Source organism: Leguminivora glycinivorella, chromosome 5 (genome assembly GCF_023078275.1).
Source record: "Leguminivora glycinivorella isolate SPB_JAAS2020 chromosome 5, LegGlyc_1.1, whole genome shotgun sequence".
Lineage (NCBI taxonomy): Eukaryota > Metazoa > Arthropoda > Insecta > Lepidoptera > Tortricidae > Leguminivora > Leguminivora glycinivorella.
Window position 1 is genome coordinate 17,241,718 of NC_062975.1, and position 23,401 is coordinate 17,265,118.

At 37.9% G+C, this 23,401-nt stretch overlaps 1 protein-coding gene and 1 non-coding gene across 3 annotated transcripts; both read right to left on the minus strand.

Moving 5' to 3' along the window:
• Nucleotides 1-274: 274 nt before the first annotated feature.
• LOC125226159 (iron-sulfur clusters transporter ABCB7, mitochondrial) lies at nt 275-22,479 on the minus strand. Of its 2 annotated transcripts, none has more exons than XM_048130060.1 (15): nt 22,324-22,479; nt 22,101-22,206; nt 20,284-20,414; nt 19,771-19,975; nt 19,239-19,405; nt 18,506-18,635; nt 18,119-18,267; nt 17,127-17,301; nt 16,411-16,568; nt 6,781-6,944; nt 5,196-5,325; nt 4,182-4,310; nt 3,065-3,211; nt 2,207-2,400; nt 275-1,656 (listed from the first exon to the last, which is right to left on the minus strand). In XM_048130060.1, the coding sequence occupies exons 1-15, from the start codon at nt 22,477-22,479 to the stop codon at nt 1,644-1,646; spliced, it is 2,154 nt and encodes a 717-aa protein (XP_047986017.1). In that variant the 3' UTR covers nt 275-1,643. The 2 variants fall into 2 exon arrangements, with proteins under 2 accessions (XP_047986017.1, XP_047986018.1); XM_048130061.1 differs by having other exon boundaries at nt 276-1,656; nt 20,284-20,360; nt 22,324-22,477.
• Trnad-guc lies at nt 6,203-6,274 on the minus strand. Its single transcript has one exon. It is a non-coding gene; the product is annotated as a tRNA-Asp (tRNA).
• Nucleotides 22,480-23,401: the final 922 nt, after the last annotated feature.

Below are 23,401 nucleotides of genomic sequence, written 5' to 3' on the forward strand. Positions count from 1 at the left end.
TCTGAAACACATTTTTTTTTTCTGTCGCGTTATCGGTCAATCAGAGACGACTATTACAAACAATTGGTTGCTAGGTAATTCGATGTTGATACATCGGTGAACGACGCTATTAACATTAATTTTAACTTGAATGATGATATTTCCGTCCATTGATGATGAAGATGATGACTCGTAGAAAAAGTATTGTATACAATAGTGATATAATTAAGCTTTTCACTCTCGTACCGTACTATTAGGCCATGGTACATGGTACTCGACTGAAAAGCTGTGTATTATATCACGATTGTATAAAATACTATTGTATGCAACCTGTCAGTTCAATCTGAAAATTCTGTCAGTTTGAACTGACAGGTTACATACAAATCCTTTTTTAAGATTATGAATTTGAAGACTGTTTGTGGCGTGCCTTAGTCAATCATTCCAGATTTTCACCGTGTTGTACGGGGGTGGCCAGAGTTCTTTATTTACTAGATTTTGAGGGCCTACCACGAAACTACAAAATCGGAATTTCATCTATCAAATATTCAAATTTAGTGATTTGTGGTAGGCCCTCTGATAACATCGAACTATTATTTACATCAACACATTTAAAGTTTTTGTTTAGTTGGTCAAACCACGATTTGGAACAACTGATCTTTTAGGTAAGAATCATACATTTTTGAATTTATTGTCCTATGTACACTGATAATAAGACATATTTATTACACGTGGAAATAAAGACATCAGCAAAACGTTTAACACAGTGTGCACCAGGCACATAACCTGTCAGTGAGGAGGAACACTGAAAGTTTAGAACAGATGACGTCACTGCAAACGTAGTACTGCACAACTAGGGAACAAATCAAATTATTTTATTAAATATAGCGGCGGGCGGGTGGTCTAGTGGTAATGAAGTTAGCCGCGTAAGCTAAGACCCGGCCAACAGTGGGCCTTGTCGTTCTTTCTTTCGTGTATATCTATTTCAGTCGTAGGTACTGATTATTGCACGTGTTCTCAAGTTAGAACATCTTATAGACGTTTCGTGAGATAAATTGAAATATTTCAATCTCACGCACGCATTTTAGTCGCCGCGACACTTATGTCTGATGCAGGGTCTCCATATCACTCGAAACATGTCGTCAAATCGCGATACATTAACAAGTATATCCGTATATTCATGTATCTTTAAATACCATAAAATCTTCGAAAAACACGAGATTTGACAGTGACAGCAGTCGGTTATAGTAGCGCCACTTGGCGTCTCTAAATATCAGTTTTCCTCCTACATTACAATAAAATTATAAAGCAGATGGCGTTGCCATCGTAGAAAACAAAAGCTTGTTATAATGTCACAGCTGCATTATGCTTAGCATCCTTATTATTATTATTGAATAAGTCATCGTCACATTTGAATGGCAATACAGATCATCATCATAAGTTGAAGGTATATTAAAATAATATGTACAAAGCAGAACATTTCCTCATTCAGGATACCTAATTTGCAATAAGTCAATATTATAATCCTTATTCCATTTCCACAAGGTTTACAAAGGATTCTCTTCCTTAAAATATGAATTCGTCATTAAAACCATAGTCAAAGGAATACTACCTCGTGTCTATGATTGGAATAGCGCAACTTGTCTATACTCTTCCTCGCCTGAGGCTCATTTGATTTCTCTGAAAAAAAAAAGTAAAAAAAAAAACATTATGCTATAGATGACATAAGTAAAAAAAAACACTTGGAAAGTCATAAATTATGTGACTCATAATAAAATACACTGGTTTAAACTATCACGATTTATACAAGTTACTTCAAAAAACACAAATTACATTTTAAAAATTACAACCAACATCGTTAGACCGGGTTATAATATAATGGATAAGAAAAGATCCTAGATTTACACGTGCCCATAATCTAAAACCCTCAATATTCGTTTTTTTTTTCACGATAGAGATATACCTGTTTTGTTTCTCTCACAACCGAGCGTAAAGAAATCCGCTCTTTGCTATAAGGTCTTCCCTCGATCAGTTACGTTGCCGTTTTCCACCACTAGCATCTCATTAGCATCAGCCAGTGTCTTTCCCATCACGGAATAATGGTATTCCGAACCTTTGGGAGGCGTGCGCGGGCCGAAGCCAACGCGAAGAGGCCCCGTTGACACTTTATTTTGTTATTCTTGTGTATATCAGTTTTTTTTAACACGAAATAAGTTCAGAAGAGGTATACCTGTTTTGTTTCTCCCACAACCGAGCGTAGAGCGACCCGCTCTTCGAAATAAGGTCGTCATGCTTTCCTCTATCAGTTATGTTGCCATTTTCCAGCACTAGTATCTCGTCTGCATCGGCCACGGTGGAGAGACGATGTGCTATGCAGATGGAGGTGCGCCCTACTGTCGCCGCTTTGAGGGCTTGGAGAATTGCCTGTAGATGTAAATAATTGGTATTTAATTATTTTAATTTATTTCTAACACTTAAAATGGCTCATTTTTTTATTTATGAAGAGGGGCTGCAAGTGGTGTTTTGCTTTCGAAGTACGTGATTTTATTCTTTTTTTTAACGATAAGTAATGAACACCCCGTTCGAAATGGACTTGTTGCAATCTTTCTATTCGGATATTCTCAAAAAATAGGTAACAATAACTTTATGTGAAATTCAAAGAAATGCACAATAACAGCATCTAATCTAATCTGTAATCAATAAAGCTAATTTGACTAACATGTCTAGGACTAACGAGCAAACTTTTACTTATGTGTCAATTTTGTTACTTATGTGTCAATCTTGTATAAATAAGTTAATAAGTTTTCCCCTCACTAGCTCGGAAACACGTGTTTTGTCCTTTAATACCAGCGGGTAAAAACGCGTTTTATCCACTAGTGGGTAAAGTAATTTGACCTTGAATAAAGTCAAATTAACTGCTTTAAAATTGATAAAAGTAGGTGAATCTAGTAATAAAGATGATTTACCACCTGTGGAACTACTGGAAGCAGTGATAAACGCATTTTTGGCGTTGTAGTTTCCTCGCTATAGTGAGGGGAAAATAAGTTAATTTTGCTAAACTAATCACGAAAGACATAAAAAAGCTTACATGTTCAGTAAGTGAGTCGAGACTGGATGTGGCTTCATCGAACACTATTATAGGAGAGTCTTTGAGGATCGCCCGAGCGATGGCAACTCGTTGTTTTTCGCCTCCTGATAACTTCAGTCCGCGCTCGCCTACTTGCGTTTCATAACCCTGTAGTTAAAAATTGTAATATTACAAGGGAGAAAATCACTTATAGCCAATATAAGGAAATAGGTGGAAAGAGCATTAAAGGTGATCATTATATGCCCGTAGGAACGACTTGCATGCGATCTGGCGAAGAGTAGAAATTAAAAATTGGCAACATTGAAGTGCCGTCTCTCTTGACTCGTGTCGGAAAACGGGGCGGCACTATGATATTGGCACTTTTTAACTCTTAAATGCATGGTGATGTATATATGCATCACATATTTGATGGTCCGTGGCTCGATATGTAGCTATCCAAAATCACATTTATATATAAATTACATAATATAATGATTTACTATTTATTATTTAAGGATTAAGATGAAATGGCGGAAAAGTGTGAAAAACAGGACGATGGCGATTTTCAGTGTGTGATTTAGGCTGATTTTTTTGGAGTTAGTAATTAGTATAATTAGTTTATGTTTAAACATTTTATCGTAAAGGTTTCATAAATAGTGTACGTTTTTAATAGTAGTAATTTTTTTGAAAAGAAACTTACCAATTTTATTACATTTTTATATAAATAAGATTTGGCCTATTTAACTTCTAACACTGATTTATTATAAAAATCGATCTTAAATATTTATTTTTCCCAGAGTCGGAAAACCATTGTCTATCACATATATTAATATCTCGTTAAAAGAAAAAAAAATTCATGCATTTAAGGGTTTATGTCAACTCCTTTTCGCCAAATTGCAACATACGCTGACGTTCTAGAATATTTCCGACTTTTCGTGTCAAGTCTACCAAGACCATTTTCCTTTCGCCGCTATTAATTATAGTCCGTTGGTAATTTCCCTGTCCCAAACGCTTGACTGAATATTGTAACTAGTTCGAAACACCTTCTGTTAATGAAAAGATAAATGTGGAACTATGTATGGGATGCATATAGAGTTACTACGTCTATTTTATTTAAACAAAGTAAAACTACACATACCTTGGGCCACGTTTTGACAGACTCGTGAAGTTCGGCCATCTTACTAGCCTTGTAAACTTCCTCTTCTGGCCGCGAGAGGTCGCCGTAGTGTAAGTTGTGGAAAATCGTGTCGTGGAACAACACACAGTCCTGAAATAACACAAATCCAGGGTTTACGGGTGAAACCCGATAAGTTGAGCAAACTGGTTTTTGAAATTTGAACTATGTGTAAATTCCACAATGTTCTTATTTCAAAGAAAAATTATCTCAATTTATCGGGTTTCACCAGTTGTCAGGTAGTTAATATACATCAAAAGGCACCGTCAAAACGTGTGAAACTATTTGTCATGTTTCAAACTATACGTCACGCAGGTTATGTCAAAAAGGAAAATAAGGGGCATGTACTCATGTATTTTTTTAATTTTTTTTAAAGGACCTTTATAAAAATGACATATCGGCCCTGTCAGTCTACTTATGTATGAAAAGGCGATTTCGTACGGGTCCTCCTTTTTTAGTCAGCACATATTGTTGACGTACATAATATGGTTGACAAACAAACCTGATGAGAAGCACTAGTGACCTAGCGGTAACACAGTGTATCTTTGTACGTAACAATCCGGAGATCGTAGGTTCAAAAAACCGAGGAATCCAATCGCTCAAGAACCATAGCAAAATATGTTTTTTTTTGGATTTTTTTTATTTTTGGCACAAGCTTTTATCGTCGACTGTACCTTTCTTTCAACAGTCATCTACTGTTCTCAGAGACAATTCTAGAAACCCCTTACTCGATGGGGTTACGACGTTTCATAACAAAGTTCCTATGACCACCTTTCTGCTCCATCATCAGATCAGCTCCATGAAACCATAATATTGCGTTGTCACGTGATTTACATATGTGTGCAAAATTTCAGCTCAATCAGAAACCGGCAAGTGGGTCAAATTTAGCTTCTACGTTTTGACCCTAACTAACATACTAACAGGGCAAGTTGAATAAAGGCTTGTAATAAAACTTTATTAGAAAAATAAGGTAGGTACCTGAGGTACGATAGCTACAGCTTTCCTTAGACTGGCTAAATCGACGTCTCGAATGTTCTGTCCGTTCACGAGAACCTCGCCCGACTGCGGTTCGAAGAATCGGAACAGTAGACGAACCATCGTCGATTTACTGAAACATGATTACTGTTAGATATGTTTGACGACTGTCCAATGCTTGCTGCAATTAAAATAAGCTTTATTAAAAACATATATGGTGTTTATTAAGTAACTGCAAAGACATATATAACTCCGTATAGACAGATAAAGTCTAAGAAAAAAACGTACCTCAGTACCATACAGAAAAAGGTACGGTTGCCTAGATGGCATCACACCTTTGGGGTACGCTCAGCTAGATGGCGCTAATATTAATATTTGACATTTTAAAACATATCAAGTAAAGAATATGGGCCAAATTGTCAAAACTAAGGTTCAAAAGTTTTAAGCCTGTGTCAAGAGATGACAGTCTATGCACTGTGATTACACATTTTACTTTGACAGTAACTCTCTATAATACTCGATCCTCTTTGGTAACTGTAATTATTTACGGGGTCATATTGAACAACTTTTACTATTGACAGTGTTGACCATCGTGGAAGTCCCGAAAAAAAAATTGTGTGTGGGAAAGTAATTTTAGTCAGGTTCTGGGGTTGCTCACATACTAAAAGTTGATCAGTATGACCAATAATTAGGAAAAGGAACGGGATTTGACATTTCTCCAAAACCTAAAAAAACATAAAATATAGACGAATTTGAATAATTTGTATAGATCTGGCAGGCAATCATGGTCGCGCGATAAATGATAAAACATCTGGCCGTCCCTATCGCACTTACTAATAGTGCGATAGGGACGGCCTGATATTTTATCGTCTATCGCGCGACCATGCTACCCGTGCTGATGTAAAAAAAAATATTGTTCTATTCAAAAGAGTGAATTTTCTCAAATAAGAAATAATGAAGAGTGAATATTGACGAATTAACATGAAAAAAAAAAAATATGCAAAAAGTTTCTCTCCGGCGGGGAATCGAACCCCGGTCTCCCGCGTGACAGGCGGGGATACTTACCACTATACTACCGAAGACTTGTCTGCAGTGACCAAATTAGCTATCTATTCTCACACAACCAATCTTGTAGCGACACGTGACTGTGTGCGTCGTTTTGAATTTAGAACTTTTATTAACCCGTCGTATGCTACAGGCACGAATCCGTGGTGGGTAAAATAAGGTAATTTTTTCCGGAACCATTTTTTTGCTCCACAAGCCATAGCCGAGGTTGGAATTGGAACCCACGAATTTTTGACGCATCCGCAAACGAGTGGTTAACATACTTTAAAAAGGAGAAGATTCTCACAAAGCAATCATTCCCGAAGTACATAATTAGTTAGCCTTTATTATAGAACAAAGTAGATTTCTTCCAGTTAACCATTGAGAGAAGTTTATTAGATTATTCGAGACGGCTTATCAGATTTAATTGTTTGAAAATGTTTAACTTTCAATACAATGGCACTATAACCTAGTTCTATGTGCTCCTCCTACCCATTTTGGGAAAACATGTGTGAGTGTACGTATGCATTGTATGTATACTTACCCACTCCCTGAGCCTCCAACGATCCCAATCTTCTTGCCAGCGGGGATAGTGAAGCTCAGATTGTTGAAGATTGGCTTTCCGTTTATGTACTTGAAACTGACATCTTTGAACTCGATGGTGGCCGTCTTCTGGTCCACTTTGAGAGGGGGAGCCGAGGATTTTTCCTATAAACAAACGCAACTTTTTATTCATAATCGCAATCAACAGTCATGAGCGGATACATTCAGTTCATATATTCTGTCAAACAAGTCTGTCAGTAAATAAGAACTAAGAAAACTATAGGTATCCTTTTCTCTAGCACCCTAAAGAAAAGGATGCATATAGTTTTCTTTGTTTTTATTTACTGACAGACTTGGTTGACAGAGTATAATTAGTAGGCCTGTCGCGTTGCCTGCTACATTTGTAACGTCACAGTCTACATCTCGGTCTTACCTTATGACCAGAGGGCGGAATTGCTCATGGCAAAAATCAAACGTCAATAGAGTTGGAATGTTAAATTTTATCGACATTTTCAGCTATCGATAAATTCAGTCTCCTTTTACATTTCTGACTTTAAACCTCTTTGATTAGCTATTCGACCATTTGATTTTGACCTCTTTGATTAGATTAAAAGTAAATTGTATGACATATAATTACAATTACCATTTCTGTCACTAGTCCTTTTGAAACTAATTCACGTTCGAAAAAAATGGTTAATCCAAAACGAAAAACAGTCAATGGAGCAGCCGGGACTCACCTTCTTCAATAGCTCGATGTCCGCCACTCCAATTTTTGAGTTATTTTCAACACAGTTCGGTGATCTTGATTGAAACTTATGCACGTGACGTCACTTGTGGGAGCGCTCCCTTTTTTTCAACAATTTTGAGTTTTTAAACTTGAATATAAACTTTTGGAAGCGTCCGCGGCGGTCGTTGTCTTTCACACTGACGTTTGTAGGTGAGGTGAGGTGGGGGAAGGAATGGATATTGCCATACATAAAAAATATATTAAAAAAAAAGGATGCGTTCGAGTAGTGTGTATGTATGTGGGTTATTAAAGTAATATGAAAATAATTAGAAATGTAATAAATATTCACAATGGCGTAGCCAACTTCGGGGCGCCTAGAGGTTTCCTCTACATTGAGTTAAGTTATAATTTGAAATGATTACTACTAAAACTACTATGTGTTTATACTATACACTAAGTTTAGGTATACTATATTAAGTTGAATTATTGCGTAGGTAAAGGACAGAGCCGAGTTACGGGACGGACATAAGTCCCTGAAGAGGTAGTTACTTTAGCGACACGAATGATGTTATCTTTTCCAGGGAAAACTTCTGTAACAACCGCGAGAGGCCAAAACATAGGATGAGAATTATGATCTTTAATGACAACAACTGTTCCCACTGTCACAGGGTTAGATGGAGTATTCCATTTATTGCGTTGCTGAAGGGAAGTGAGATATTCAGTGCTGAAACGGTTCCAATAGCTTTGAACTATTTTATTTAAGAGTTGATAACGAGTTAGCATATTATTTGAGACGTTAGTATCAATTTTCTCAGCGGGTAAAAACTTAAGCGGGGTGACGTTTAAGAAATGACTTGGAGATAACGCGGTTGGATCAGATGGATCCGAAGATAGGACACAAATTGGGCGGCTGTTAAGCAAGCCTTCAATTTGAACAAGAATTGAGTTAAATTCCTCATAGGTTAGAATTTGAGTACCTATAGCTTTGTATAAGTGTGCTTTAACAGATTTAATATTTGTCTCACTCAAACCATTAAAATTAGGTCCATAAGGTGGACTATGTTGAAATTGAATTTTATGTTGCGCGAGATAATTGGTTAAATAATTATTGTAATCAGTGGACTGTATAAGTGGGTAAATTTCATTTAGTTTGTGTTTCGCGCCAATAAAATTAGTTCCTCCGTCACTATATAAAATAGAAACAGGGCCTCTGCGTGAAATGAAACGTTTAAAAGCGGCAAGAAATAAGTCCGTGCTCAAATCAGAAACTAATTCCAAATGGATAGCCTTTGTTGTTAAACAAGCGAAGAGACATATGTAAGCCTTGTGGCTTTTAACTCCGCGCCGGCGTATATGCGTGATATAAAACGGTCCGCCATAATCGACAGCCGTGTGTACGAATGCCTTTACTTGTGAGACACGGATGGCGGGAAGGTCGCCCATCGGTGGCTGGGTCGACACTGGTTTGAGTTTGAAACAGGAGTTGCATTTGTGCACTCTTTGACGAATTAAATTACGAGCAGCGATGATCCAGTATTTTTGTCTAATTAATGTAAATACCAATTCGGGACCGGTATGCAGGTTCGACGAATGGTAATAGTCTACTAACAGCGATACTATTCTACCTTTTGCGGATAACAGTATTTGATGTTTTTGATCAAAACTTAATTGAGAATTAGTGAGTCTACCTCCAACTCTTAACAGACCTTTGTCGTCAATGAACGGTTGTAATTTTAAAACAGATCTACTAGGAATTAATTTATTCTTTTTGATAGCTTCAAGCTCGCGGGCGAAATGAGTTTCTTGATGATAGAGTAATACACGGGTCTCTGCGCATTCTAAATCATTTAAGTTTATAGTACCATGCGATTTTAATACTCTTAAAAAGCGGAGAACGTAAACAAGTGTGCGGATTAATTTAGTCCAAGTCGCGCATCGCATGGCGAGGTTATGAATTGGATGAGTAGGTTCGAACGTAGACACGACTTGTGCGGGGAGCGATGTGATTTTAATTTCTTGCAAATCCTGATTGTGATTATTTATTTTAAATTCTTTTACAGGCCATGTATTAATTGGATCAAACAGCCATTGCGGGCCATGGAACCAGAGTGAGTTATTTATTAGTCCTAGAGGCGTTACAGGTCGTGAAACAATATCTGCCGGATTTTCTACACCACGAACGTGAAACCAATGCGCTGCGGGTAAGTATTCATTTATTTGAGCGATACGATTAGCTACAAATGTTTGATATTTATAAGCGGGAGAATGAATCCATGTAAGAGTCACAGTGGCGTCTGAAAAAGCGTAAATTTTATCTACAGTGCATCGTTTACTTAGGACGTTTCGAACAGAATGTATTAATTTAGCAAGTAACAAAGCTGCACAGAGTTCTAAGCGAGCGAGGGTTTTATTTGGATTGGAAACTTTGGACTTAGCGGTGAGTAGTCTAACTGAGTGAGCGATTGAGTTTTCATTCGTATCTACGCGAATATAGATGGCAGCACCGTAGCACTGCTGGCTGGCATCGGCGAATCCAATTAGGGTTACTCTGTTACTAGCTGTGATGCCAATGTGGCGCGGTATTTCAATTTTTGATAAGTGTGGAAGTTCCAGATGAAATTGTTTCCATTTGGAAATAATGGAGTCGGGCACTTCATCGTCCCATTGAAGTTGAAGTTTGAAACATTCTTGAATGAGTAATTTCATATAAGCTACAACGGGGCTTATGAGACCTAGAGGGTCAAATAAGCGCGCAGTAACAGATAAAATCGTGCGTTTTGTACAAGTTTCTGGAAAATCTATATTTGTTTTGAAATGGAAATTGTCATCAGTAGGTTGCCACTGCATACCTACGATTTTTGTATCAGCGTTGGGATCATCATCGAATTTCACAGCGAGAGGGCTTTTTTGTGCGGATGGGATTCGCGACAAGAGTTGACTATCATTTGAAATCCATTTGACTAAATTAAAACCTCCTTCTTTGAACATAGCGGTCATATCTTTATATATTTTCTCAGCCGTGTCGACGTCATCAACGGAGCTAACATAATCGTCAACGTACATATGATTTTCGGCTTCGTGCGCGGCGAGCGGGTACGACGCGCGACTGTCCGCGGCGAGCTGTCGGACGACACGCAGAGCTAAGTATGGTGAACTTGAGACGCCAAAACAAACCCTATTGAAATGATATATTTCAATGGGTGAGTTGGAATCAAACCTAAACAAAATTCTTTGAAAGGAGTGATGATCAGGAGAAAGTTTGACTTGAAAATACATTTTTTCGATGTCTGCGGAGATTGCGATTGAAAATATGCGGAGATTTAATAGCAATTCGAATATATTATTCTGTAAAACTGGTCCGGTATACAGTAAATCATTTAAGGATTTTCCTGAGGTCGTTTTACACCCAGCGTTCAGTACAATGCGTGTTTTTGAAGTTTCTTTGTCCGGGCGATAAACGGCTCTATGCGGTATGTAATAAGAATCAGTGTTTTGAAAATTATTCGGAACCTTGGTTAAATAACCTTGATCGATATAATTTTGAATAGTTGAGTTGTAATCTGACCGTAAACCAGATGCGTCGAGTTTCTTTTCTAGATTCAATAAGCGGTGCTTCGCGGCAGAGTAAGATGATCCTAGTTCGGCGGGCGAGTGTTTGAACGGGAGAGCGACAGTATAGGTACCGTCGTCACCGCGCGTATAAGTTGACTGAAAATGTTTTTCACATGCTTCGTCGTCGGGACTAAAATGGTTTTTTTCTGGGACATTTTCAATTTCCCAAAAGCGTTGCGTTAATTGATCGAGACGAAAATCTTCCGTTTGGCAAAAAAATGTCTTTTCCACGTTGTGAGAATTTAATGAGTGAGTGTTATTATTGAGCGTTTGAGGTAAACACAGGGCTCTTCCGCCGGCGATATATCCTAGAGTAGTTTCGAGACCGATAATTGTCGAGGTCGGTGAAGTTACTTTTCCCGGTCCGAGTAATGTAGGGAATAATTCATTGCCTATCAAGCAATCAATTTCACCCGGTAAGTAATATTCGTCATCAGCCATCGGCAGGCCTTGCAGGTGTTCTAACTGAGTGGCTTCGAGTTGAGTTCCAGGTAAAATGTCGGTAATGTCATCCATAACGCGACAGCAAACGGTATAGGAACAGCGTGAATCGTAACGAGAATGTATTGTGAGTTGCGTTATTCCAAATGTAGTATCTGTGATTTGTCCTATGCCATTAATCACAGCGGGCTCAGTAATGACCTTTAAATTTAAACGTTCACAGCAAGCTTTCGTTATAAAGTTAGTAGCCGCTCCTGTATCTAAAAATACGCGCAGACTATGTCTTTGGTTATTGTTATATGCATAAACCGTCGCGGTTGGGCATAAAACTAGCGTTTCAGTATTTAAATTCTGCGCGGGAACGTTAACAGATAACGCGAGGTTGTTATTTTTATTAGCGGGAGTGCGCGGCCCGTTTACAGCTGAGACGGTCTCGCTGTCCTGCGTGCGAGCAGTACTCGCCGTGGGCGAGCGCGGCTGACGCGGCGAGTGCGACAGAGACGGAATATTCGCAGAGCTTGGACACGGCGCTCTTGTAGCCGTCGCGCCTGCTTGACTATTTATACTTATATTGCTCTTGTCGCCTGTGGAATCAGCTGATCGCGGGGAATTAGAATTGGTATCGTAATGTAGCAAAGAGTGATGTTTTTTATTGCAAATCGAACATCTGTTTGTTGATTTGCAAGTACTGATATGGTGAAAACCTAAGCAGTTTATGCAAAATGTGTGTTGACGTACTATGTCATTACGCGATTGAGTGTTTTGTTTTAGGAAATGGTCGCATTTAAATAGCGGGTGTGATAGTTGAGAGTTGCAAACTTTGCATGGTCGAGGCTGAGTAATAGTTTCTGACTTGCTTGACGTTTGAGGTTGAGAAACTTGAGGAACTGCAACTTGAGTACAGAATGTTTTTATTTTATTCATTTGCGGTGCGGGTTTAGTAAAATTTTGAGTGCGCGTGTTGTTATTATTATTAGTTTGAGAGCGAGACTGTGAGTGGAGTACTTGAAGTTTACTCTGTTCAGTTAAAAACTTTTTCAAGTTACTAAATTTAGGAATATCAATTTGTCTATGAGTCTGTTCGAATAGATCAATCATAGATTTATCCAATTTGCTTAAGGCAATATGTGTTATAATGAAATCTGATAAGTTATCAATTTTCAAGCGTTGTAAGGCTGCTTCAGCGGAACAAAAGTTGTCAAGTATATTATCTACAGACTGTCCAGTTTTTTGCTGCAACATTTGGTCTAGATAGATAGAAGCTTGTACCCTAGTATCTTGATATCTTGCTAGAAGAGCTTGCCATATGATTTCATAATTTTCTGAGGTAGCGGTTATTCCGGAACAAACATTGAGTGCTTTTCCGCTGAGACATCCTATAAGGTACTGGACCTTTTCAGCATTTGTTAAGCGAGTGTTAGTGTGTATAACACTGCGGAAATTTTCATAGAAGACTGGCCACTTAGTAGGTGTACCATCGAACCCTATGAGTTGAAGCGGGGGTAACTTAGTATTAAAGTTATTATTTTTCTTTTGGTCCTCAAGCTCTTGCTTCAGTATGGTTTCCTTTTGTTTAATGTAACAATATAACTCGTCAAATGTATTTAAAATACTAAAACTCGGCTGAGCCTCAGGATTTTCTTTGAGTTGTTCAATCAAAAGTTTATCTACTGTTTCTATATAATCTAAACGGGTTTTATCTACTGATTGAGCTCTTGCTAAAAACTGCGTGCGAGAAACATCGTCGGAAACCATTAAGCTTAAGTTATAGACTTCTTGAATTATTTGAAACAGAAATTGTTTTTTATGTTCGAGAAAAGTAATTATGACATCTTCGTCGCTTGTACCAGCTTCATTTTTCTTTCCACCACCCATCTTTTGCGAAAAGTTAGTTTAAAATAGTTATCAATATGCGTAATTAGTTGAATAATAAAAGTGCGGTGAGCGGCGAATAAGTATTTAATGATTTTAAAATGGCGGGTAGGTGTAGGTATATATGGTGCAAGCGGCGAACAACTTTTTACATTTAATTATGCGAAATATGCGAGTTTTACCAAAAATCTTATACTTTTAAACGAGCAATTCTTGTATATTTATTTATTTATTTATTTATTTATTTATTTATTTATTTATATATACCGACGATCTCGGAAACCGCTCTAACGATTTCGTTGAAATTTGTTATGTGGGGGTTTTCGGGGTGAAAAATCGATCTAGCGTAGCCTTAGATCCCGGAAAACGCGAATTTTCGAGTTTTCATGAGTTTTTCCTTCGCGTTTGTAAACGTAAAATATGGTCGTTAATTTCGCCGCGCGCGCATCGATTCCGCTTAGCTCAGTCGTACGAGGTCGGTCTAATGTACGCAGATAGATCGTAGGTGTCAGGGTTTCGAATCCCAGCAAGAAATTAAGTTTTTGTTTTTTGTCTTTTTTTTTGTTTTTGTATTTATAAGTTTTTTTTTATCTAAAGACGTGATATATTAAAATAGAACCGAGCGAAGCTCGGTCGCCCAGATATTAAGCTTTTAATTTTGAAGAATGAGTAAAATAACTGATGTTTAATAATAATTGAGTGTGAAATACTATTAAATAAGCGTGATGCGAAACAATTAAATGCGAAGTCACGTTGTGCGTTTGTAACAAATATGTGAGGAAATTATATATTTTTGAGCGTGAGTTAATGTAAATATGAGCGAAATAATGAAATATATGTATAGGGAGGATCAGGGTCGTAAGGATCAACACTTGGAGCAGCCGGGACTCACCTTCTTCAATAGCTCGATGTCCGCCACTCCAATTTTTGAGTTATTTTCAACACAGTTCGGTGATCTTGATTGAAACTTATGCACGTGACGTCACTTGTGGGAGCGCTCCCTTTTTTTCAACAATTTTGAGTTTTTAAACTTGAATATAAACTTTTGGAAGCGTCCGCGGCGGTCGTTGTCTTTCACACTGACGTTTGTAGGTGAGGTGAGGTGGGGGAAGGAATGGATATTGCCATACATAAAAAATATATTAAAAAAAAAGGATGCGTTCGAGTAGTGTGTATGTATGTGGGTTATTAAAGTAAATATCTGGGCAACCGAGCTTCGCTCGGTTCTGTTTCGTATCCTTGACATGTGTCGCCATCTAGTTCAAAAATGAATAGTACCTACATCGAGCGAAAGAATTCTCAGCCTTAACAACACAACTACTCCACACGAGATGGCGCGCATTTCGCCACAAAAACTCAAATAGTGTATTTTCTATTCGTTTTAGCCTTGACCTGTGTCGCCATCTAGTGTTTGCAATAAATAGTACTTACATATATCGACCGAAAGAATTCTGTCTTAACAGTACAACTACTGCACACGAGATGGCGCGCGAATAAAAACGCATGAAAACTCGAAAATTCGCGTTTTCCGGGACCTAAGGATAAGTTAGACCGATTTTTCACCCCCAAAAACCCCCACATAACAAATTTCTGCGGAATCGTTAGAGCGGTTTCCGAGATCGTCAGTGTAAATAAATATATATATAAATAAATAAATAAATAAATAAATAAATATACAAGAATTGCTCGTTTAAAAGTATAAGATATGAAAATAATTAGAAATGTAATAAATATTCACAATGGCGTAGCCAGTCAACAAATGGATAAAGAAGTATCCTTGTCGTACTTACGTCGGAAACAACTCAACAATATACTGATAATTTCAGTGTAATCGATAGTCGATAGAATTTAACGTTCCAACTCTATTGACGTTTGATTTTTGCCATGAGCAATTCCGCCCTCTGCTTATGACTGACTTCACTCTGACTCCAGTTATGAGCGTAACCGTAGTCTGGTCAGGTCGCTTCTGATGTTGGCTGACTTATTTGAGACGCCCATAAATACTAGGTACCTAATAGTGTTTCCTTTAGATTTTGACACACTCAGTTACCTTGATTCAGTGGGGTGTGTAATGATTAGTATAACTTTTTTTGGTATAATAACATTTGATATAACAACATTTCGTATATATTTAAAGGATATAATCACTCATTTGACATAATTAACATTTGGTATAACCACAAAATATCTACTTTTATTTTGTATAATCATTATTTCGTATAACACTTATTTATAATAACCGTTATATGGTATAACTATCTATTGATATACGACTAGTATAATATAACTAGCAAACAGTATAAAACATTTCATGAATTAATTTTATTCTTTTTTGAAGGGATCACAGTTCTAACCTAACTAACCTATTTTTCTGATAGCAGTAGGTACATATGTTTAAGTGTTACAGTTCTAACCTAACCTATTTTTCTAGTAGCAGGGCGTTGTGTGTAGGGGGTCACGGTTCTAACGTAATCTACTTACCAGAGTAAATGATGGATCTAATTTATTGTACAATTGTTTTTTATTTTAACTGTGCTTTAGAAAGAATTTGTGTTATACAATTTATTTATTATAGGAAATAAGCATTATACACAAAGTATGTTATAATAAATGTTATTCGAAAAAATGATCATTATATTAAATGAGAATTATACAATTTGTTAGTATATTATTTGTTATTATATGATTCAATAATTATATCAAATGATCGTTATAACGACTAAAAATATATCAAAAAAAGTTATATCGATCGATACGCACCCGATTCGGTGATGGCAGGTGGACCAAAATGTTGACCGAATGGTGGCCGCTATCGGATGTAAGAAGCGCCTGGCATCCGTTGGCTCGTTGGGTGGACGACATTCGAAAAACTGCGGGGCACTTCTGGATGAGATTAGCCCAGGACCGGGATAAGTGGCGTACACGAAGGGAGGCCTATGCTCAGCAGTGGGCGATTAATGGCTGAAATGATGAATGTACCTTGATTCTGGACTCCACAGTCATGAGTGTAAACATGGTCTGCATATCGATGAGTGCCTGTCGCACCTCGCGGTACACGGAGCCAAGGAAACCGAGAGGGATGGACAGCTGGAAAAGCAGGCCGTTCACCATGACTAGGTCGCCAACTGTCATGTTGCCTGCCAAAGTTGAAAAAACATTTTTTTTAATTACTTTTAGATTAGTAATTTACAGCCTGCTGTACATAGGATTATAACAAAATTTTACAAAGGAACTTAAATACTTTACAAAAGATGTACAAAGAAAGATGAATAAATCTAAGAAATGTTGTAAATACTGTGTGCGTTCCAGCAGGACAAAAGGCTAAGGCTAACGGCCCAGCCACGACATTGGTCTAAGCGCGACAGCGGTGAGCGGCAGCCATACGTACGAATGAAAAGCCCCATCGCTGTCTCACTCCACTGTATGGCCACCGCTCACCGCTGTCGCGCTTAAACCAATGTCGTGGCCAGGCCGTTAATCACGGTAGGTATTTTTAGTTTGAACTATATATCCTATACATATCGCCGGTTTATGTCCTATGGGTAGGACAAATGTAAGCACTGCTAAAGAGATCTAGGTCGTATTTATCTGTTAACACAGATGGTGGAAGCGCATTCCATACCTTTGCGTTCCGCATCATAAAAGATGAGGCAAATCGTCTTGTGCTGACAAATGGAATATGGAATGGAATTTACCTTTAACGATCTCATTGGCGGCCAGTATCATGATCATGCTGAGCCCGCCGCTGAATATCGCGTGCTGCCCGAAGTTGAGCGCCGCGAGGCTCGAGGCCGTCTTGAGGGACGCCGCCTCGTATTTCTGGAGGCTCTTGTCGTATTTCTCTAACTCGTATTTTTCGTTGTTGAAGTACTGTAATGGTAAAAGTATTTTTAAGGAAATAAATGGAAGAAAGAAAAATGATTTCTGCGGTTTACAAAATATCATGATGATAGGGAATATTTCGTAAACCTCTGAATCGATGCATTGTTGAGCATATCGGATTATAGCTAAGGCAACTACGGAATAGGCGAAACGACTAAAAAAACTAATTAGTCCGTCAGTTAGATTATCAAAGAATTTTAGACACGTATTTTTTATTTTTTTTTCGTAAACGAAAATGACGACGGTACAGTGCGTTGAAGTTTCGCGTGACGTCACGCCTAGGTACAATTTTTACTTAGAAGTGACGTCACAAGCCCCCACTCCGGAACTTTGATGCTCTATATCTTTGTATTTTTAACCGACTTCAAAAAAAGGAGGAGGTTCTCAATTCGACAGATTTTTTTGTATGTATGTTACTCGATATCTCCGAGAATCGTAGACCGATTTTCAAATTTTTTTTGATCGAACGGGTATAACCCCGAGATGGTCCCATTGGCACCAAGTCGGGGTCTGATGATGGGATCTTGGAGAAATCGAGGGAACTCTTCAAATGTTATAGGCACATGTAATTTTTTTTAACCGACTTCAAAAAAGGAGGAGGTTCTCAATTCGGCTGTTTTTTTTTTGTATGTATGTTACTCGATATCTCCGAGAATTGTGGACCGATTTTCAATTTTTTTTTTGTTTAGTGTATTTTTCAAAGGTACACCAGTATTTACGCCTGATGGTATTGTTCTTCTTTACTGACAGACTTGTTTGACAGTTTATATAAATTCATTTAATGCTATCTTTAGGCCTCGCTTACCTTAACAGTTTCGTAGTTGATAAGAGAGTCGATGGCTTTGTTGCCAGCCTCGTTCTCAGCTTTGTTCATGTGGACGCGGAATTTCGTGCGCCACTGTGTGATCGCGAGCGTGAACGCTGCGTAAACGCCGACGCAACCGAACGCGAGACCTGTTTACAAAATTTAAATTAAAAAGAGGCAAATTTCTGCCTTGGACTGAGAGTTGCACTCATCGCCTCAGAGGCGCGCGATGAGTTCAGCATAAGGAGAAGTCAGCCTAAGGCCTGATTTAGACGTCGTGCGAACTCGAAGCCAGACAGACAAACAGACAGACAAACAGGTGCGAAGACGTCAAACTTATAACACCCCGTCATTTTTGCGTCGGGGGTTAAAAAGCTTGCAAGTTACCTGTAAACGCAATGCCTCCTTTCAACCCCAATATTGAGGAGACCAGCGTCAGCTCGAAGATGGTAGGCACGATGTTAAACACCATGGCTGAGAGCACGAAGTTAATGGCGCGAGAGCCTCGGTCGATCGTCTGTCAACAATGTTTTAAAATAAAATATTCCAGAAAGTAATTGCGAAATAAATGACTGACGTTTTGAGCAAAAACAAGCGAAGGCGGGTCCACACAGAGCGAGCCATGTTGCGAAGTATAGTAATGACTTAGCACGGCAAACGGTCAATGCAGATCGGCCGCGGCACGTCTACGTTGGACTTTTGACGCGCGAGCACATTGCCTCGCTCTGTGTGGACTTGTCTAGTCAATAATTATCATATAGTCATGCAATTGGCAAAAGTATTTTTTGCGTTAGCATTTATCTAAAGAATTATTTTTCAAATAAAAACGAAAGAGCATTTTCATTTCTGGCAATCTCATTCAAGAAACAAACATGGCGACCCTGCCAATGGAGTCTTGAATTGGCGATGTTTTTACAAGGTACCTAACTTAAGGGTCACAGATGAGACTTTAGATGGCGCGCCAGGCTAAGATCCAAGTTATTTGTTGTGATGTATGAATACTTTATACTAGTGCAGGAAGATTTAAAGTCGTGTATTTAAGTGAACACATTTTACATAAGGTTTAAAATAAATTAACAGTGTCAACGTTGGAAAAGTCGGATAAAATCGATGATTGCACCTTAGATAGCGCCCCGGTCTGTCGGCCCAAATGAAAGCTGAGATCCAGGTTGTGTATGTGAGTGAACACATTGCAGGCGAGTCGGCGAATCGAGTGTTGCGCTACCTTCGCGAACACTGCGTTACGGAGCTCGTTGAAACCCGCTGCCGTTGCTCGGGCAATGCCGTCTGGAATTAGGTAGTTTTTGAATTATTTGCACCAGTATTATCACTGTTATTCAATTGAAAAACGAGAAGTTCAATATGCGGGTCTACCGCAGAGAAGTATTGCGATTCAATGTCCCCGCGCAGCAAACGGCCAATGTAGACGTAACTCGATGACATTGGTCACTTGGCCGTAGAAATCGCGCGCGCTTTTACGGCCCGGTCACGACATTGGTCTAAGCCCGACAGCGGTGAGCGTTAGCCATACGTGAGCGACGACGAACCCTACATTGAGCGTGGTCCGACACGCTCTTGGCCGCTTTTTACAGCCATGATTTGGTTGACCGTCTATATACTCGTATTCACAATAACATTGGAAATGTACTCACATCCAAGAAGTAAACTGAAAGCCGTAGTCCCCAACGCCTGCGGAACCGTCGCCATTCCCAACAAGGCGTCTCCAGACGTCACCGTGGCCGCGTTCACTTCGTCCACGGCGTATTTGAATAGGAAAGGGACGGTCACATTCATTATCTTCGCTCCGAAGAGGAGGGAGAGGGACAGCATGACGCGGTTGCGGATGGCGGCGTTATCCTGAAATTTAAGGTTATTATATAGCTCAAAATACTAGGGCCTGTAGCAGTCAAAATTCTAAACAATTCAGCTATCGGAAATCAAACTATTCATAATATTAATGCGAAAGTAGGTAAGTCATGTAGGACATTATGTAGATTTTATTCCAGAAATTACTTTTTACGGGCGCAAAAGTTAAGGAGCGTGGTTTTTAAGGGGATCAACAAAACAAGATTTGATAAAAAAAGATGCCAAATTACTAATTCTGGGCAAAAACATCTTTTTATCAGTTCTCTTTTATATTATTAATATCACAAAATATGACTCACCTGAGGCCATATATACGCCAGCATGCCCCTGATCATATCCGCACCAGAGACCGGCTTCGCATCCCCCAGGTTTATATCTTCCCGGGACAAAACAGAGGCACCTGGGTGAAAGCAGTCTCTCTTTTGGATACCTAGGGCGGAAAGTAAAGGATTGGATAGGCTGGTCGGGAAGCTTGCTTTGTCCTATTTAGATTTTTCTGTATATTTTAGAACTCCAGAGTTCTTAAGTGGAATTTTAAAGTATATGATTTGTAGTTATGCACATTTTTCTGAGTTTGCAGTTAGTCATAACTGTAAATTAATGCTGCCAATTCTATTCTGAATGAAAAATGTGGTATGTTTAGATGTCACAGACTGCACTTGTGTTATAATAAATGTCAAACTTCATTAAAATAATTACATTTACACCTTTCACAATCCGTGCTATCAAATTCATTGCTAACTCAGCTTGGTCCTGTCTCTAAGCGATATGCAAAGCTACAGATGCCGGAACAGTGACCTGCAGCCCAACTCCAGGGAACTGGGCTGAATGAACACAACAAGTGATCAACAGCCCGCCTGCCTCCGACTGGGCGTCCCTACACTACATCTACAACTAACAACTACCTTTAACGATATTTGTATAAAAATCAAGTCTAAATGAAAAAGAAATAGAAATTCTGATGGACACTAAATGAAGCATAGCATAGAGCAAACTATAAGGGTTAATAGGACAGGCTAAGGGTTATTGGACATACATGGAGGGATAACAGGTAACGGGTGCAGGTAGCAGGATAAAGAGCTGCATTCTACCAGGTTATTAATAACACAAATGTTGGGAACTTAAACACAAGTAGATTTTTAAGTGCAAGTGAAATTAGAAACACTATAATTTATTTGTGAATACATAGTGGATTATTTATACTGTTTTTATAGCTTTGTTTTTTTTGTATCACATAAAAACATAGAATACCAAACAATAAGTCACTTTAATTACTTAAAACATTTCAAACTACACTTTAAAATATATTAGTTTTTTTTTTATAAATCATCTTCTTGCCACTTTATAATTAATCTACATATGTATACATGTAATTCAAGTATTTTTTTTTTAATAAATGGGCTTACTCTTGAATAAGTTATGAATAATAAAGGTAAATATTAATTTTGACTGTGGAAATAAAACCAGACATTAATGTGAAACAAAAGCTGCAACATATACAAAACAATATGAATAACAGGAAGCACAAAATGCAGGCATCTAAATTAAAAAAAAAATAAAGTATCAGCAAAAATAATATTTTCACATTTCTTTAAATAAGTATCATTCCTTCTATTTCATTTATCCATGCTAAATAATGACTATACAAAAATATACATATTATTACTACAGTAATGATAACAAGCCAGATAATTTAGAGTAGAATCATCTTTTGCCCTTAATATCATTTCATTAGCATGTTAAGTTGTAAATAATACTTCAGCAATTCAAGAACTAAAGTCAAAACTTTTTTTTAATTTAATGTAATAATGTAACATTGTGTACACACTCAATACAACTTGTTAGTTATTATCAGTTTGCATTGTTGATGTTGTACACTCCTAGGTTAAGTTAATATTGGATTCATCTAGAAGTAACCATTAGTCATTCACAATATTTATAAAATTGGTACTTTGATAATAGCATATCACAATATTTGGCGGAATTGAAAGCAAGGTCAAGTTTAATAGGTTATATAAGTGTCAAAACACGACGAAAATCAATTAGAGATGTCTCAAAAAATTGTTATTTACTGGAATTAATCAGTCACGTTATCAACCCGCAGTAACATACTTACCAACTGGAATTTTTCCCGCTTTCGGTTTGTTTGCCAACACCACTGCCAGTACGTTTTTAGCAGCGTCCGGGCCTCCAACATTGCTTGGGGGTTGCGTGCTGTGAAACTGTAATAACAACTAAAAATTAAGATGGTATTTAACGTTAAAAACTCGAAAATACTTTAAGAGAACACATTAAAAACGAGATCGAAAGCATTACATGGATTAAGATAATGTACTCACCCTAAAATGACTAGTAACCGCATATTGTTTGCATATGTGATTGAACTGTGGTTTATTTAAAATTATAAATTTTGTACTACATAACGAATTTCTAAATCTAACATGGTTTTTGATAATATTAGGGAATTTTGTATTTGATATCAGCGCAGCCGCCATGATTACCAACTGACAATGACATTGACAATTACAAATCACAACATACAAAATTGACATTGACAGTATGAATATGTTGCCCCAAGGTAAAATAAAAGAAAGTACAATAATAATGGTCAGCCATAATAATGTTAAACCTTACATTATTAGATAAAGGCTTATTAGACCCACACGTTGGAACCGGCTCACGGCAACGACCGTAAGAAATTCTTTGTCTCAAATGACTCAAATTGCCAATTTTTCACATTTCAAATATTGCTAACAATGTTGCTGGCAGTTAGTCGAATTGGAAAAAGGCGGGAAAACGACAGTTCTTTTAAAAATATATTAAGACAAGATGTAAGACATGGCCGCTGTACCGGCCTTCCACCAACCCCTTGGCCATTGTGTAGAACGTAAGTTGGCTTGGCGCTTGCGCTTGCCGGCCAACCGATCGAATCGGTTTTTTGTCCACACATCAAAGGATCTTGGCGCCAATGGCCAACTGGTTTACGTTGGCGCTTCATTCAGACTTCAGAGAGGACAGTAGATTATTTACGAAAATAATAAGTTTATCTAAGAAAATAGTGTAGATTTTAGGAAAAAAATAACCTTGCAAATGTTTAATGTATTTCTAAAAAAGATAAATGTTTTATCAGAATATTCAAAAAATTATTTGTTTTAAAACGGGGTATTATTTTTTAATAAGAACGTCTGTGAGATTTCCTAGTAAGACTTTCATGAAGAGCCAATGCTGATTGGTTCGCCAATGTGTAAACAGCGGCTCTTATCTTGGCCATTTCACAAAGGGCTGATGGAACATTGCCGGGTTCTTGCGTTCTCGTGACAAATAGAATAATAATATACTATAAGTACCTATAAATTAGTAATTATTGTAATTGCCTAGGTCGAACTTCAATATTTCTGTTTAAAAGCCGTGGATAAA